The following is a 19504-nucleotide window of genomic DNA, read 5'->3' as shown; positions in this document are numbered from 1 at the left end:
ACAAATGCAGCAGACCCGGAAGTGTATACTTCCGGGTTTTGCCACGTGCGCATGCGTGGAGAAGTGCTCTATCGTGCTGCATGTGTCCGCAGAAGCAGCACCTCCAGATAGACTTTTCGGGGTAAGTACGGATCCCCAGGATGTATTAAGTTCGTATCCAGAGGGTCCACTGTATTTAAATTTTAGTATTGTTGCCGCAATAAAAGCTGAAGAAAATATGAACTATAAACAAATATGAGGAAAGCATCACAGAGACTCTTCAGATAGTTCTCTTTTTTTGGAAAGAGGTCTGGAGATATTATTAAGCAGAATAAAAATAATTAAAATGCTTAATCATAGAATCATAGAGTTGGAAGAGACCACAAGGGCCATCGAGTCCAACCCCCCTGCCAAGCAGGAAACACCACCAGAGCACTCCTGACATATGGTTGTCAAGCCTCTGATTAAAGACCTCCAAAAGGAGGAGACTCCACCACACTCCTTGGCAGCAAATTCCACTGTCGAACAGCTCTTACTGTCAGGAAGTTCTTCCTAATGTTTAGGTGGAATCTTCTTTCTTGTAGTTTGGAACCATTGCTCCGTGTCCGCTTCTCTGGAGCAGCAGAAAACAACCTTTCTCCTTCCTCTATGTGACATCCTTTTATATATTTGAACATGGCTATCATATCACCCCTTAACCTCCTCTTCTCCAGGCTAAACATGCCCAGCTCCCTTACCCGTTCCTCATAAGGCATCGTTTCCAGGCCTTTGACCATTTTGGTTGCCCTCCTCTGGACACGTTCCAGTTTGTCAGTGTCCTTCTTGAACTGTGGTGCCCAGAACTGAACACAGTACTCCAGGTGAGGTCTGACCAGAGCAGAATACAGTGGCACTATTACTTCCCTTGATCTAGATGCTATACTCCTATTGATGCAGCCCAGAATTGCATTGGCTTTTTTAGCTGCCGCGTCACACTGTTGGCTCATGTCAGGTTTGTGGTCAACCAAGACTCCTAGATCCTTTTCACATGTACTGAATATTTATATACATTTATTTGACCAACCTTTCTAGAAAGTTGTCTACTAAAATGCATCTCTCTGGTAGCATTCCACCATCAGAAAATGAGCAGAACAACTTCTGGAGCACTTGTTGGGTGAAGACAGACATTGTAATAAAGGCATTTGTAGATATATATTTTCCCACTATATTTCCTAGACAAGTAAATGTCTACCATATTTTCTCTAGTTTATTGAGAAGCGGGAGCAGGGGGGCAAATACCACAAGCAACAACCAGACAAGTGGCTCCCACATACCTGGAAAGAAACTGCAGCGGGAGCTCCAAGTTGTTTTTCAAAGTCTGAAGTTGTTGTACATCACAACAAAGGCTAACATTCTCATAGAAAAAACCTGGGCAGAGTTCCTTAAGAGAAAATCAAATACATATATATATATAAATATTTAAAATTCAAGTATTATAAAGTAGCCTGTGTTTTTTTCATCTACTGCAAGGGTCACACACTCAACTTTAGACAATTGTTCTGGAAAATATCTCACTGTTTTCAACAGCTTACTTACTAACAGGCTTAGAATCACTGTAATAGTGAAATTAGTAATTACTATTTCATACTTCCTTAGTATAACATTACAGAAGAAGAGACTGGTAGATTTGATTTGATCGTAATCCTTATAGAGTAGACATTCAAGTTAAGAAATGCATATACCAACTACAGAGGCTAAGTTTAGGAAAAAATATGCTTAGTTCTTCTTTCCCATCCCCACTAAAGTTCTTATTTTCCAGTAAAATGGTAATTCACTAGAAACTTACCTGTACCAAATCATAGCCATCTTTCGGCAGTGGCAACGGTGGACCCTTATATTCACAATTGTACCTTTTATCTCCAGAAGCAACTTCACACTCGCCATACCAGATACACGAATCTGAAAATACCTACAGAGGAAGAATAATGAATGTTAACTGTGTTGACCATAGGTTTCACACTTGCAAGGCGCATGTTAAAAGTGTCCCAACAGAGGCTCCTTATGAGAATACCTTTTAAAATATACCCACAAACTACAGGCATTTCAGTTTATCAACAGGCTGGGCTTTCCCAGATCCCAACACAATGCTTTTCAAGTGACATCACCTCAGAACAACCTTCAACATGATGGAGATTTCTCTTACAGTAACACAGGCTCAAAGCCCTGTGCAGAACTAGTGGTCCCATTTTGTGGATCTTGGTCAATTTTTGCACACACTAATTCCCTAAGAACCGTTGTAATCACTAAGAGCATTTAGTTGGCCACTGTGCAATGTAGGACTAGGTGAACCTTTGATCTGATCTTACAGTCAAATATCAAATGTCAAATATTCAACAAATATGCATAAATGGTAAGGAGTCATTATCAGTTTCAGAGAAAGGTTCTTAGGATGCAAATCACTTTTAAATCAGGTTGAAAATAAAGGCACATCTAGTCCAGCATCCTGTTCTCACAGTGGCCAACCAGATGCCTATGAGGTCAGAAAGCAGGACCTGAGCCCAAGTCTACTCTCCCCACATCCTGCAGCTACCATTCTGAGGCATATTGCCTCCGAAAGTGAAGGTAGAACATATCCATAATGGTCGGCAGTCATTGATATTCTTATTCTCCATGAATTTGTCCAATCCTCGTTTAAAGCCATCCAAGTTGATGGCCTTCATTACTTCCTGTTGGCAGCCTTCACTTCTAACGAAATAAATTATATGAAATAAATACAGTTATTTGATAGCAAACACTAGAAAAAGAGAGGGCCAAGAAACCACTTTCTAACATTTATATGGTTTACATAGGATACTCTGGGACAAGAGCACAGAGCTACATGGGAGGGAGGCTTTCAGAATTGTGTTTGGTTACACAAAAGCATTCGGGCCAAAAATACTCCTTGGTTTCTGCAGTCCCAGAGACCATATACAGACCTCCACACTTCTCTTTCCAGCCACCCCCCTCACTGGCTCTGCTTCACACCCAGTGTTTTCCTCCTAGCTGGAATGTGCCCTTGGACTGATAACACCTCTTGCTTTAAAGTGTGTGTGTGTAAATGTATATAAAGTAGCATAGTGTACATAGTTTTACATTTGGTGCTCTGTCCACTTTTGTTCTGGCTCAGAAAGAAATGTGGCCTTTGGGCTGAAAAAAAGGCTCCTCGTTAGTAGACTAAAGGACTCAAACTAAGTACGGTTTTCCTCCTAGCTGGAATGTGCCCTTGGACTGATAACACCTCTTGCTTTAAAGTGTGTGTGTGTAAATGTATATAAAGTAGCATAGTGTACATAGTTTTACATTTGGTGCTCTGTCCACTTTTGTTCTGGCTCAGAAAGAAATGTGGCCTTTGGGCTGAAAAAAAGGCTCCTCGTTAGTAGACTAAAGGACTCAAACTAAGTACGGTAAACCTTTACGAAGCAAGCTCAGTCAGCAACTTCTCTGAACTGGTAATTAATGATGAAAGTGTGATCATTCCAGTTTTCCCTCATCAACTTGCAAATGGATTCCATTTTTTAAAATATCAGTCTTATGAGAATGATGTGTACATACAGGCTGTATTAAATTCTGTGATGAAAGTATACGGAAAAATCACTAAACTTGCATGAGACAGGCAGAGAGAGAAAGATCTGCAAGGCAGACTTCTGATGTCTCACATGCATCATGTGACAGTCTAGTGACAACACTTTATCCACAGGGCTGAAAGGAAATGTGCTGTCATCGGCATCTTTCTCCTATCTCATCAAGAGACTGGTGTTCTCTTCTATGCGACTCGAAACAACAGCTAGAATGACTAGCAACACTGTATAAAGTTTAGAGGGCTTATAAAGTACCAAGTCCCTGGCTGAAATATTATCAGGCATTGGGAACCTTATTCAAGCCACTTTTCCTTCAGCTTCAGCTCCTTTCCATCCCCCAATCTGCAATAGATGAATATTAATGATGATCTACTTTATAGGATTTTTGCCGAATATTGGAAGTACTTGTTCCTGAAATGTTATGTTAGTACTAAATATTGTTATCAGACTTAGCTATTAGTTATCTTCAGTGCTTTCTTTCTGGGGAGATGCAGGGGTGTGCAGACCCCTAAACATTTTGTGAATCTAAGTTTGGCCGCATTGGGGGGCAGTATTACGATATGAGTAGGAAAATGAGAGTACCCCTAAACTTTGGTTTTTTTAAAGAAAAAAGCACTGGTTATCTTACTGATGCAGTACATATAACAGGGGTGTTTATAGTAGTTATTTTCAATCAATTTTCTATTTTCTGTTTGAATTTGCATTTGCAGGGTTTCATGCATTGTATCTTGAAGAGTAATACTTTTAGTAATCTTAATACAGTAAAAGCTTAACTGAGTTTTTTGTCATTAATACTTTGAAACTTATAAATTTCTGGAAGCTTTTTTCATCTATAGAGGGATCTACACATACGAGGTTAAAGATTAGATTCCACACTTGTTTTTGGAAAGACTTCCAACAGTTTTGTTGTATGTAATGTACTTGGCTTACAAGGACAGATTGCCAGATTTCTGTTTAGCCTTGACTTTGTTCCCTTACAAAAATGAACTTTTGGAACTACATTTTGTAGAATTATGTCTGTTCTCTATTGCTTACGATTATGCATCAATAGGGATATGCACAGCATATTTTATGTATTTATTATAATTATTTATAAACCTTACTTAGTTATAAAATGGAACAAGACACTGTACAATATAAAAATGGAATACTACAGTCGTAACAGTAAAAACGTCAATGGAAACTGCATCCAGGGCAGCTTTTTCAGTAGTGGCTGCACTGCCACTTCTGTTAAGAGAGAAGCACCACTCCCTTACACATGCCCTGAATCTACTTTGGCATATGGTTCGTTGTTGCAGAACTAGCCTTAAGTGAGTGTAGCTGCCCAAGTCTGAGGCATGGATCAGCTGGTTGCTAGGAAAAGTTTTGACTTAGCAGCATGGAAAGCTCAGGTTCTGCTCCTCATGTCAGAGCTGCAGCTCTTCAAACCAACTGGCCAGGTGTGGAAAGAGGAAGACAATTCTTTTTTGGCTGTTGATGTCAACGCACTCAAGCCTATATATTCAAACCATCTTGTAATCTTCAATACTACAATTCTTAAAAGGAGAATATGGCTTTTCTGTCTTCCCTAAATTCAGCATATTATCTTCTGATTAGCACCTCTCCCATTCAGGCCAGATAAGTGGGTCAGGATAAGATGGTGAACAGACTTGCAGGTGTTAGTTATATAATTAGACAAATGCCATTACAAAGGTCGTGTCACTTAGGAAGCATTCAAATCAGCCTTTTCTCATTGGTGATTTAAATTGATTTGAATCCTACCCAGTTATTACTACAGTGGTACCTCGGAACAGAAATCGTGCACCAGCAGCAGCGGGAAGCCCCATTAGCTAAAGTGGTACCTCAGGTTAAGAACAGTTTCAGGTTAAGAACGGACCTCTGGAACTAATTAAGTTCTTAACCCGAGGTACCAGTGTATACTGAAGGCATCTGATGCTTATAGGCATATAACAATTCATTATAATTAAATTGTATCTTTAAAAACCCTCAAAGCATATAAAATTGTATCTGTCATCTCTCCCCTCCTCAAATTGAACATGTATAAGAAACAATTACACAAAAGTCTCTCATGTATACCAGAAAAACACCAGCTTCTTTTTATAAATCATTTGCCTTTTTGACAAGAACTGAGGCACTATTGTTTAGGACTACAATGTTTCTCTTTGCAAGTATTCTTGGAAACGTTTCAGCTACTGCAGACTTGAATTAATGATAAAATCAAAAACATTATTCTCTCATATTTGTTGCTGTGATTTAACTATCACCCTATGAAACACTGAGATTTATCTAAACCCATTTGAACCATATGCAAAAATGCCTACACTCAATTTTGGAGCATTACATCTATGGATACTAGCTGCTTTCATTATTAGTAATACCAAGATGCATGAATGAAAACTAGGTGAGATTTTTTTCCTTAAGTTCCATTCACATACATCTACTTTTAAGTGGTTTATATTAAGAGAAACTGCCACAAATTACTGTGCATATCTGTTAGATTGGGGACACATAAAATTCATAGGGAGACTACCAATGTGAAACCTTTTTAGTTCTCAGTTGCAGCTTTCCTTCTTGACCTGAAGCACCACTTTAGCTAAAGGGGCCTCCCGCTGCCGCTGCGCCACCGGAGCACGATTTCTGTTCTCATCCTAAAGCAAAGTTCTTAACCTGAAGCACTATTTCTGGGTTAGCGGAGTCTGTAACCTGAAGCGTATGTAACCTGAAGTGTATGTAACCTGAGGTACCACTGCATTTTTGTATATTTTGTGTGTGTGTGTGTGTGTGTGTGTGCGCGCGCGCGCGCTCACCCACCCACCCCGATATATACTATCCTACACAAAATACAACATATATTAGCTTTATTTTCCAAGTATTTTGCAACTTTGAGTGAACATGGAAAGGCTTTAACATAACATATTAAACTAAAAAGGTTTGTTTATTTGATTAAGTTTTGAGGAGGCTAGGGCTACAATTCTATTGAAACAGAAAAATAAACTAATGAATATCATTAATAAGTTATCTCAGACCATTCAGAAGGGCAACAATTCAAATGTAACATCTGATGACTATTAAGTGGTTAAATTATTGAGTGAAATAAGGTAAGACGGATTGCCAACTTTTCCTCCTAACCAGGCTCCTCTTTAATGAGATTGCCACTGTGAATGTTAGAGATATTCCACAACACCATGCTTCTATTTTTATAAATTTCCTGAAATTTCCTCACCACCATCTCCTTTCACACTTAACTTCTAACCTCTTGGCTTACCTGAATTATAAATTCTTGAAAATGAAGTATTGGTCTGGAAGTACTCCCCCCCCCCGCCACATCTCCTCGCATCTCACATCCACTCCCAGCTCCTTCTCTGTCCCATTGCACAGCCATGCTGTCATTTTCCAACTGACCCTCTCTGCCCACACTCATACTCATTCTCATTCCACCCAACATTCCACTTAAAACTTTCTCACAATAGGTTTGTATTGAGCATATGAAGTCAAATGCCTTAGGAAATACCATTGACTAACATAGTTTTGAAAAGGTCTTTTTGTGACCAAACTACAAACATATTGCACAACTCACAGCACATGCTAGACATTCCTCTTAACCTAACACAACAAACCATTTCCCAAAATACAAAATATAAATGAAATCCCCCCCCAAAAAAACCCACTATAACAAAATCTATAGAATAAAAGCACCATCAGCACACCAATGTCTCATACCATTTTAAAAGAAAATCATTCAAAATCATTTCTCATCCTTTCTACCCAAAATTCAGCATGGACCATCGTCTTTTACACTGCCAAGTTTCCAACCAGTCTATTGAAGCTTTTTCTAACTACAAACCATAGAATGTACTCTCCTATTGTGTTCCTATAATATTCAAACACACGAAACAGCTACTTCAGACATCACACCATATCATGGTTTTGGCTAACCTGAATTTAGAATCCAAATCATAATTAAAGTTTCCATGAAATAGAACACCTAGTGTTGGTTCTCCCTCCTTGCACAGTAGCACCCAAAGACCAAGAGATGGTTGTTGTTCTGTAATTTATCCATGCAGACATCATACCATACCCTAGTTAAGATTCCTTAAATAGGATTTCACACGATGTGTACAGTGAACTAGGCTCTTAATACCAGCTTAATGCCTAAGTTTAAATTTTGAATTTATGCAAAACCATCCAATTTTTACCAAAAGAAGATGGCTCATAAAATGGAATTTACCTACACAGAGGTTACCTAAATTAAAATGTCACACATTTTGGTGCTCACACAGCACTGCACAGTGCCACTGCAGGAACTCTCAAAGGTTAAAACACCCTTTCAGCTCACATATTTCAATACTGTAGTCCTCTAATTTTAGGATACACAGAGACACAGCAGCTTCCCACACATCTACTTGACAGCATTCCTTTCCTAAATCATAATCAGATACCAGTCCCACCTCCCAACAGTAGTGCAATATTATACCAACTTAAAGCATACATTAAACTTACTCACACTAAACTCGACAGAAGCCCCACTCCCTCCTCACTCCGCACACCACCCACCTAAAGAGAGAACTATGTATGCTTTCTTGAGCAACCTGAAGGAAAGGTGGGATATAACTGTAATAAATACATAAATAAGGCGGTAGAATTGACTACACCACTTCAGAATGCTGTTCAAAGCTACCATTTTGCAATGTTTTTCTATGTGAACGCTCCCGGCTAGTAGAAAAGTAGCACACCAGGAATAAAAGTTACATCTTAATACTTGCAGGGAGCTTCTTTTAAGGCAGAGGAACATTCCAAATGATCTCCATCTGCACTTGAAGCGGTGCACTCTTTTACTTCATTTTGCAGAAAGGGGCCCTGTTGATCACTAAACTCCCAACCCATTTAAGCACCTAGTATGAACAAGGAAAAGCTGTGCTCAATACAGGTACCACTATTTCTAAACACTGTATACTCCACACATTTATAATGGTGGCCACTATGGAGAAATTATCTTAACACCCTAGAATGAAGCATACCCTGTGGATATGAGCTTAGTCTCTAATGTATAATATTTTCCAAGCAGTCTGTTTTGATGCCATGTGAGTGACTACATACAAGGCTTAACAACTGTAGTGTATTTTTCCTGGAAGTCAAACACTTTATGCTTGGTAATTGTTTTTAAATAATTCAATAAAGTTTGGATGGGGGGAGGATAATGGTGGCCAAATATGCATATCTTAATTCTTTCTTATAAGATAAAGGACACATGGCAAAGAACAGTGCATGTACTGTCTCAATGACATAATGTGCCCCAGTAGCAGTACGTAAATCTCACATCTCTCATACACAACTCCAAAGGAACACTAAGGCATGTGAACAGTTTGTTGAAACTGCTTATATTTATTATGATCTCTATGGGTGGCCAGAAGCCAGTTCCACTTCTTCTTTCCATGCAGGCCAATAGCAAAGCCTACAGCAGCAACGATCAATAGGAAACCAGCTGCTATTCTGTAGAGTTACCACTTTTCTACCTCTGGTTTCCTGTGCCTCTTAGATATGACAGATAGGAATACAGTGGTACCTCGGGTTAAGTACTTAATTCATTCCAGAGGTCCGTTCTTAACCTGAAACTGTTCTTAACCTGAAGCACCACTTTAGCTAATGGGGCCTCCCGCTGCTGCCGTGCCGCCGGAACACAATTTCTGTTCTCATCCTGAAGCAAAGTTCTTAACCCAAGGTACTATTTCTGGGTTAGCAGAGTCTGTAACCTGAAGCGTCTGTAACCCAAGGTACCACTGTACAACAATGGTAGAAATAACCAGCATGCAGATACAGTAATATGGAAGTTGCATCTATTACTCCAATGTCTGTCATTCAGCATTCAATGACACATATGCTCAACCATGTCTACGTTCTTGATAGTTAGTGTCTTACCCAAGAAGCAAAAGAAAATATGTTAGGCACAACAAAGGTTTATCATGTCACTTGGAATAAGCATCAGAAAGTAAAGAAAATACAGGAAGTTATCTGTGCTATATTCATCAGGTATCCAAGAGAAGAGCAACGAAGAGCTGTGACTGCTCTTAGCACAACTCTTGCGAAACAAGTCCACTGAGTACTTCTGCATTCATTGTGTCAGTGCAGATCATATCCAAACAATGTATCACTGCCAAGTGTGTTAAATGTGAGCTTCTCAGACTTTCAATTTTAAATAATAAGACCTAGATTCCTTGGGGAGTGGAACTGAAAATGAGATTCTTCGGACTCAACAACCACTGAGGAGTCCAGTCAGCCAAAACAATGGGTTATGGATGTCTAACTTCACTTTACCGCTTTGCATCTATTTGGCAGCACACAACTTGCTTTTAAATTTGTAGCATCAACAAAAGTTTTGAATGCAAGATAGAAGTATTTAATACATCTATGAATAACAGCAGGTTTACAAGTAAGTATTGGAACTGTAAGAAGCCATTCATTGCAATATTATGAATGTCACCTAGTTGCTTGAATAATAATGTCTGGCAAATTACCTGACCCAGGTGATTTCTCAGTCTTGCTTGCACAATAACGCAACTACAGTATTCAGACAATTAGTCATTTATGCTGCTTTCACCCAGCTATTTTTTCAACTACAAAATGATTTACCACTCTTTTCATGACAAAACAGACTTCTCATCACTGAATGTTTTTTTTTAACAGCTGGATTTTGCTATTTTACCGTGGTGGACCCTGGGGTCTCAAATTTGACACCCTGTGCTATGCCAAAATTTGGTGCCCTTCTGCCTCTCCCGCTCCATTCTAGTTGCCACGCCCCTGGTGGCTCCCCTGAGGCTTTGCACTCAATGTGCTCCCCTAATAATAATAATAATAATAATAATGATAATAATATCTTTATTGTCATTGCCCCCTCCCAGGGACAACGAGATTTACTTGGCTGCTCCATCCACCCAGGTAGGGCACTCCACACAAAATCAGAACAACTATAAAAACACTAATTAAAACAATACAATATAATACAGCAAGGAAGATTAGATGACTTTCAAAGTCCAGGTTTCCCATTCAGGGCCGAGATCGCTCTGGAGAAGAAGCTGTTCTTGAGACGGCTCGTTCTTGTCTTCATCGTCCTGTATCTCCGTCCCGACGGCAGGAGCTCGAAGAGACAGTGACCAGGATGCAATGGATCTTTTACTATGTCCAGTGCCTTCCTATGGCACCTTGTGGCATAAATCTGCTCTAAGGTGGAAAGTGGGCAGCCAACAATGCTCTCTGCTGCCTTAACAACTCTGCACAACCCCATCCTGTCCTGGGTAGTACAGCTTCCGTACCACACACATAAGCCATAAGTGAGCACGCTCTCAATGGCACAGTGATAGAAGGCAAGCAGCAGTTTCTGCGGAAGATGGTTTTTCCTTAGGATTCTCAAAAAGTACAGTCTCTGCTGCGCCTTCTTCACAAGCCCCCTTGTGTTGACACCCCAGGACAGATCCTCTTGTAATTCAATACCCAAAAATCTGAACGTTGTTACCCTCTCCACACAGACCCCATCAATCAAAAGTGGCTGGACATTGCTCTTCTGTCTCCTGAAGTCCACCACAAGCTCCTTTGTCTTCCTTGTATTTATGAGCAAGTTGTTAGCTCTGCACCACTACCTGTGGGTTTGTCAACATTCTTACAGCAGAATAGGCTCACTTCAGTCTCCCTCCTTTGCTCCCCTATATGCTTGGAACTGCCTCCCAGAATGCCTATGTGATGCCACCACTTACCTTGCATCAAAGTTTAGGATTGCAAGCTCTAAAAGCCTGCCCTCTTTTACACTGTGAAGTGCCACACATACCACTGGTGCAAGATAAATAAGACCTGAAACAAGGGCCTGCAATCTATAATACACCAATTTGCTCTCTACAACAGGCTCAAGCACTTCCCAAGGAAGGATGGAAATTGCCTTACACTGGGGGGAGTGGGGGAGGTAATCTGTACTCCTCAAGATGTCCTTGCCCACCCCCACCCTCCACAGCTCCAGCCGGCATAGATCAGGAGAGAAGCTTATGGGCTGGCAATGTTTGAAGGCTGCAAGTTCCCCGCCCTTGACCCGGCTCTGAAGATGTACGCTTCCTTTTACAATTAAAGCGCTTGACATAGAGACAGCAACGACTGACTGCCCTCCTAATTTTAAAGTTCTCGTGACCTACCGCATCCCTTTGCTCCTCCATGCCAGCGAAGCAGAACTCTTAACCAGAACTATCTGAAGCTGAACAGAGACCTGGGCCAGCTGCTGTTAAAGCAGAAGTCTTACCCAGACGGATCTGGAAGCAAGTCCCACAAAACTCAACAGGAGGTACTTTCGAGTAAAACAGCATTTTGCCCAGAATTGCACCCCAAAGAGTCTCTCCCTACCCACCTCCACCCCGGGGTATATTTTCTTACTAATGCTGCTAAGGTCGGAACCCACCAAACCCCCAAGAATTCACCTCGACCCCCCCCCAAAAAAAACCTCATTACACAGTCAGGGACCTTTAGACAAGTCTGTGAGGGGTCTTCCTCAACCCCAAAATGTACCCACCACACACACACACACACCCCCAGCCCCACGCCAGCTTTATACTCCTCCTCCCTGGAGGCACCCTCTCCACTCACCCGGCCGGGCAGAAACGCCAGCAAGAAGACGGCGACCCTGAGGCCGCACAGCCCGTAGCAGCCGCCTTGGCCGCCTGGCCCAGCGCGGCTCCCCATTCCACGAGGAGCCTCCCGCTCGATTAGCTGTGGGGCTCCGGCAACCTGCGAAGTCGCTGGGCGGCCAACGTAGTCAAGGCGGGAACTGCGACTGAGGCGCTTCAGAGAGATGGAAGGCTCGGCGGTCCCGCCCCTTCCTCCGTCCCTTCTCCTCGTTCTCCTCCTCCTCCGCGAGGGGCGGCGCTGAGATCAGAGGCGATGTCGGAAAGCCGCTTCGCCTGCAGCCAACCGAAGCGGTTGGCGTCGCCTCAGCTCCGCCTTAGGCCCAGCCCAAGTTGGCCGCCTTTTCCTGTGAGGCGGAGCTGCGGCCCCGTCACGCCACCTGCGCGCCCGCCCAAGAAACGCGTCCGGCTGCCCCAGGAGTAACCGGTTTCTCTGGTGCCGCTTGCACAAGTTTGTTGCCGTCCCTGAAGGGGTTAGGCTGCAAGCCAAGCTATGTACGCTTTACTTGGGAGTAAGGCTTTAACTCGTTAGGGCCTGCTTCTGCGCTGACGCGCCCAGCGGGAATTCCTGTTTCGCCTTTTGGAGTTTTAACTCCCAAACATGTATACTCCGAAGAAAATCCTGCTGTAATCTGTAGGCTTTCCCTCCTGGCAAGCGTCCTTGGGGATTGCGCCATGAAAGCTCATAAATGTGTTGGGCGTCCGTCCAGGCATATGTTTGTAGCTCCAGTTTTTCTTCGATTGCTCCAAGGTTGATTTTATGGCCCTCTCCGTTTCAGGTCCCTATTCCCAGCCTGCAGCCTCCAAACAAAGTGAGAGGTGCAAGATTTTGCCCTCACTGGACAGGCAAGGAAGCATTTCAAAAGCCATTGCACATGTTCAGTGAGACTCTTTGAAAGTCCTTTCTTCCGAAAAACTCTGCACGTGCTCAGAGGCACTAAGCCTAAACATTGCTAACATTTTTCTTAACAAAAGGTGCTATGCTTTAATAGATCTCACATATCTTATTAATGCTTAATTGTTTTTAATGTCTCTCTTTTTTTAGCTGTAAGCCACCTTGAGACCGTCAGGGGGAAAGGTGGGCTATAAATAAACATAATATTAATTGGTATCTGAAGAAGAGTGCATGCACACAAAAGCTTATACCAGAACAAACTTAGTTGGTTTATAAGGTGCTACTGGACAATTTTTTAATTTTATTTTTTCGACTGCGTCAGACCAACACAGCTACCTACCTGAATCTATAATATGAATTATAACTCCTCTAATAAATGTTGCCAAATGTCCTTTTAGGGGGGCTGAACTGGGATCTAAGTTTCACATACAATGTCAGCCCAATTCAGACCTAGAACATTGAAAACAACTGAACTTTTGTTTTATTCTGGGACTTCTATGCGAATAGTTGCTTTTGTTCATGGTTGCTAATCGTGTGGTGTGCTTGAGGGACCAACATTGCAATGAGTCAAACTGTCTCATTTTTATAACAAGTCTGTGAACAATGGGTGTGTTTGTCATAAAGCTGTGCTTTATTTAAAATGCGTCATTTCTTGAGGAGCCAAGATTTATTTCTTCCCAATGTGTTTACGTGTCTGCCCCATACTGTGTATCTTTGTGGGTGAGGCTCCCACTGAACATAAAGGTAACTGGATCAATGGCTGTGGATCTCATTCACATTTTTCAGCATCTCTTGATAAGGAAGCGATAAGACAATGGCTGCCAATGCACGTCTTTAAATCTGACATGCATCCTCCCAGGTAAATGTGCATAGGACTGTGGCTCTAAGTGCACATTCCTCTTCATAAAAGTACTTCAGTTACGGTAATTACCGTAATCCCATTGTGCTATATCAGGTTTTATCAGCCATTGTGATAGTATGGATTTTACTGGAGTTGCAGCGTGGATAAATTCAGCCCAATATGTTGTTGCTGTGGGTGTAAAATGTCTGTGTGTACTGCTGACATGAAGTGGCCTGACAAGTGTTGTAATTGTTAGAACTGGGTGACCAAAGCTTCTAATCTATAAACTTGTTTGTAATCTGACTCACGAGTGGAGGAATGAGTAATCAGGAAAGAATATCTCTGTCAATCAGCGGTTCCTATGGGAACCAAAATGTTTTGCAACCTCTCTTAGAGCCAGCTGGTGGTGAAAATATGAATTGCTGAAAAGGTAGATGAGGGTCGATTGTGATTTTGTTTTTGTTTTAGGGCAACAAAAAACTACATTAACAAGGAACCAAAATCATCCATTTTAAGATACTCTACACAGAATAGAATGCAGCCCGCAGTGATCCAAATGAAACTACTGTCAATTATGCTGCACAGGAGACTTCATTGGGAACCAGACCACGAGTCAGTCAGCTATGACTAATTTTCATGTTTAGATGACTTGCAGGATGGCTGGATGATAAACCACAGCCAGTTACGCCCTTTTTCTTTTCTTTTTTAGAAAAGCTCATTCAGCAGCTTCCTTTGGCCCAGTTTCTTTCATGATTTGTAAATCACTCTCTTTCATGATTCATAAGCAAGTTTTCATTTTTTAAATTACCAAATGTATGCAACAGAAGCATAATATAGCATTTTAAACTACAGTTTAATAATATTATTAATGCACTTTAAGAAATATTAACACAGTAACATTAAAATAGGAGAATACAGCTCCCAAACTTACTTAAAGGACCAAAGAGTGGGATGCTTACTCTAGGGATTTCCCACTTGGGTGAATTATTTGTGAGTGGAACAGATGTGTTTTCAAGTATATGCACCAGTTCACTACATGAAACCACTAGCTTAGATGCTTACTTGCAGGTAGATCAGCTTGAAGGTAGGTATGTTGGGATACTGCAGCAAACAACAGGTGGGGCACTTCGTTCTTAGCTTGGTGTTTAAAGTGCAAATTAGGGCACTTCTGTAAGCCACACAAGTATTCAAAAGGAAGAAAGTGACTCAGGCTACTGACGAGGGTGTGTGTGTGTGTGGTGTTTCCCCATTAATGGTTCCCCATTTGTAGAATGAGCTGCATTTATTTCCCTCATTATCAACTTCCAGGAGGCATTAAAAAACTTTCCTGTTTATCTGGCATTTGATGGCTGAAATATACTGTTCCTAGCAACTCTGAAAGGTAGCTGTGAGAATATATGGTTGTTTTTAGATTTTAAAATTTGTATTATTTTATGATTAGTGTTTTTACCACCCTGATCTCCTTTCTGAGGAGATTTAAGTTTAATAAATAATAATAAAACATGCTGTATTGTGTTTTTAATATTCAGTTGGAAGCCACCCAGATGAATACCAACCTGAATTTCAAGTTTAGAATGAATTTCAAAATAGAGTAGCTGTTAGCAGAAGTAGGTGTTAGTAAATCAGGGAACTGTCCTATTCAAATAAAGTTTCTATTAGATTAATATTCAGTCTGCATACTTAACGCCTCTCAGCGTCTGAATCTGAATATAAAAAAGCAAAGACAAGCTAAGCATTATTTTAATTTTAATGATTACATGGGAAAGTAATCTGAGGAAAGAAACTGAATTGTACATAATTTAGCAAAGACACCGCACTATGCAAAGGCGTGAGAAAAATAATACTGAAATGGGAAAATATCCTGGAGCAAGTTCCTATCTCTGTACACTAATCGCTAAGAGAAACAGCTACATTTGCATCATCTTTGGTTAGACTGTCATGAGCGGAGTCCAACTGCTGTTCAAACACTGCAACATTTTGACAGTACAGTGGTACCTCAGGTTAAGAACTTAATTCATCCTGCAGGTCCGTTCTTAACCTGAAACTGTTCTTAACCTGAGGTACCACTTTAGCTAATGGGGCCTCCCACTGCTGCCGCACCGCTGCCGCCCAATTTCTGTTCTCATCCTGAAGCAAAGTTCTTAACCCGAGGTACTATTTCTGGGTTAGCGGAGTCTGTAACCTGAAGCATCTGTAAACTGAGGTACCACTGTATCCTCTCATTTCCATTGGCAGTGTTTAAAGGCAGAGAGATGTTTCTGAGGGTGCTTCCACACTTGAGGTGGAATTCAGCGTTGTACGTGGGCAAATGTTCTGTCTCCACAAGTACTTCAGCTTGCCAGACAGAACAATGCCCCCTCTTTTCCCCCTGTGCACTGCACTGGGGGTTCTCCTGATCCCATCCACCCCAAGGCAATTTCAGGGGGTGGGGAAATCAAGTGGAAATCCTTGCCCAGGGCTTCTGCTGGCCAGTATTGTTAGTTGAATCCTGCCCTATGTATTTACTCTGGAATTGTCACTCTTGGTTAACTCACTTTTTACAGGGAAGCTGCATGATATCGTCATCAAATAATTTTGCTGCTCTTTCCTCCCTGATGCATGCTTCTTCTATCTTGTCTCAAGCCTTAGAAAAAATCTGACAGCATTATTTTTTTATTGGTATTTTCCTTCCTCTGCTAACATGGCTATGTCATGCCCACTAGCATGCATGGAGCATAGCTGGAAGTATGTACGCAAATACAATCCCCTATCTCCGGAACTATAGAAGTCAGTTGCAATTCTGCACCTAGCTTACAAGTGAAACGAGACATGTCTGGGTAGAGAGAGCAAGAAGTGGCCAGTCTGGAATCAATTTGCACTTTAAGTCACTGGAAGGAAATGTGATTATGATATTTGACGTAGTAAGCACACCTTAATCCAAGTTCATGTAATGTTGAACTACACAAAATTTATTGTAGAACTATAAAATTACACCTGGATATATCTTCCTTTAATTCAAGCATTATAGGCCAGCTGTTTTAAATGAATCATTTGTATATTGCAAAAAATAATGCTAAAGGTTGTCACAAAAGGAATGAAGCTCCAGATTTTGTAATATAATTTAAGGCTTCACAGGTATACCATAAGACTGACTACAACACCATCTTAACTAGCTACACTTATATCAAAACATGACACTATAACCAGGGTTGTTCTTTTTAACCAAGCAACATTCTATATCAGACATAAATATGTTTTAGCTGTTTTGTATTTTATGGTGGTGTAAGCCACTTTGAGACATTTTCTATATAAAGCAATGGATAAATGCAACAAATAACAATATGCCAGAAATAATGTCATAGAAATACTTTGGTACTCAGCATAAGTTGCCTTCTCAAACCATTATATAACAGTAGACAAATCTTCCTTCCATACCAGTGTTAAGCATTGGCATACCTGCTGGCTGGGGAAATAAAATCTGACATTTTCAGCAATCCTGGCACCCTCACTACCCCTGCCAAACTCCCAAAGGTAAATGGGAGGGCAAGAGGCTTTAATTCAGCAGCTTTTAAAGGAGAATTAACCCAGACACAAACATAAGCAAAACAAAACAAAACCTCAAAACATTAAACTATGTATCACAGTATTAATGGTAACACACACAAGCAGCTTTTATCTTGTGCTAAGCTTAGTGCTCCAAAACTTTTTTTAAACCACCATCAACAGCATATTATTAGAAAAGTGCATTCTCTGTGTTTGCAATTCATTAGAGCCTTGCTTCACCCCTTCTTTCCCTTCCTCCTATAGATCAGACTCTGTTTTGCAACAACTATCATCCTTGAAGTCTACAGCATACGTCAAAATGACTCAATACTGTTGAGCAACAGCAAAGTGGGTTTTTTAAACATTATTATTTACCAAGGTAACAGTGAAATATTTCAGCTGAATTTTGAGCCTGCAGCCTTTGCAAATGGTATTTTGATTTCCCTTGGCCCTGAAAATATGTCCACTCTGACACAAGCAACTGAGTAGCATGACTTCTAACAAATTAGAGAAGCACAAAAGACCCTCAATGGTTAGCACCTAGTTATAAATAGCAAGAACTGGCATATTAACATAGCAGTTCACAGGGAAAGATAATAAACAGAGTCTCTTTATACTGACAGATGGGATAACATTTCAGTCATATTGCACCTGGAGTTATCAATGCACCTGGAGTTATCAATCTTGACTATGCTAGAAAAATAGGCTGTTGCAAATTATCAGACATAAGGGTTTTTTTAGCACCACTTATTGACGTAAAGGCTCCTATGCCATTGGTTTGTATCTGTTCAGCAGGATATCTGTGCTGCTCTGGTTTCTGAAGGAAGTCCAATTCACAGGAGCTGATAAATACTAAAGATGATTTATTTATGCTGTGCATGTTTCTAGCACCTGTATGGTAGACTCTCGTGCCTAAAATATGTTACAGGCTTGGTGACTGTCTCTAGTATTTCCTTCAACTGACCCAGATAGAGAAATGTATTAGTCCAGTACAAAGCTATTGATGGTTAATAGCTTTAACAGCTAAACTTTATAATAGTGTATACTTTTATGTAGGCTAGGTACACAATACCAGTTTAAAATGCAGCAAGATTGTTTTCCCTGCTGCGTTTCAAGTTGCTTTTGTTTGGTGTTGTACACACCAGTCAAGTTTGATGTGTTCCTAAGTCACCCGCTGTCTATCCACACAAATGGGCAGAGAGGACACAGCAAAGCAATCTCTTCGGAACTCCTATTTATTAAGCAATCATCTGCACACATGCAATGGCTTTCTCAACTGCATACACCTCAGCTGAACTGCGAAGTGACTGTACCTTAAGTTTTCAGCTTGGATGGAAGCTGGTTCAAGGAAAACACATTAAACAGCAGGATTTTTCAATAAACTTTGGGATAGATATGAATTGTGGCTAATGTTGTCTGTACACGGCTTTAAAAAACCAGCAATGGGGATGCAGAGTAAACAGTAATGTATACACAGTCCTGACTCACTTAGAGGTTTGTTTGTTTTTTGTAGAAGTAGTCTGTAAATCTTGTTAACTAACTAACTAGAATGTCACTGTTCAGAGATAGCATGCCCCTGAATACCAATGGGGGACAGCTGCCATCAAGTGTGTTTCTAGGAACAATTTGGCTGGCCAGTGTTGGAAAAAGGACACTGTGTGGGCTAGATGGACCCTTGGTTTGATCCAACAAATATAATCTTAACTGTATTCTTTTACAGAGTAATAGGTTTTCACTACTCACTTTGCTCTTGGGACTGTTCCAAAGGACTAACAGGCACACATAGGATTGGTTTCAATGTACTGCTAGTTTCACTCGAACAATGGGGCTTTGCCCTCTCTCCTTCCTTGCATGCCCCCCAAGCCTGCTCTGGGGTTCCCCAAGCCTCCAGTGCAGATTTGGGGGCGAGGAGGAGAGTTTTGCTTGTTCACAACAACTTAGTTGAATCCCAGCCACAGACCCTTATTCCATATTATAGTAGCGTACTTCCCTCCCCCTAACAGTCAGTTAATCATAG

The 19504-nt window shown here is 41.0% G+C and overlaps 1 protein-coding gene across 1 annotated transcript in view; it reads right to left on the bottom strand.

Moving 5' to 3' along the window:
• The window catches only part of NPC1 (NPC intracellular cholesterol transporter 1), a 37432-nt gene extending 25084 nt beyond the window's left edge, over positions 1-12348 (bottom strand). The window contains exons 1-3 of the mRNA XM_081873623.1: positions 12192-12348; positions 1805-1927; positions 1293-1399 (exon numbers count right to left, since the gene is read on the bottom strand). Of these exons, the coding sequence (XP_081729749.1) occupies positions 1293-1399; positions 1805-1927; positions 12192-12287 (326 nt within the window). The 5' untranslated portion in view covers positions 12288-12348. The remainder of the gene's footprint in view (positions 1-1292; positions 1400-1804; positions 1928-12191) is intronic.
• Positions 12349-19504: the final 7156 nt, after the last annotated feature.

The sequence above is a fragment of the Podarcis erhardii genome, assembly GCF_964252035.2.
Source record: "Podarcis erhardii genome assembly, chromosome: 8".
In the NCBI taxonomy this organism is placed as follows: Eukaryota; Metazoa; Chordata; class Lepidosauria; order Squamata; family Lacertidae; genus Podarcis; species Podarcis erhardii.
Note: the sequence above shows the minus strand (reverse complement) of the source record. Positions and strands in the feature narration are given on the sequence as shown.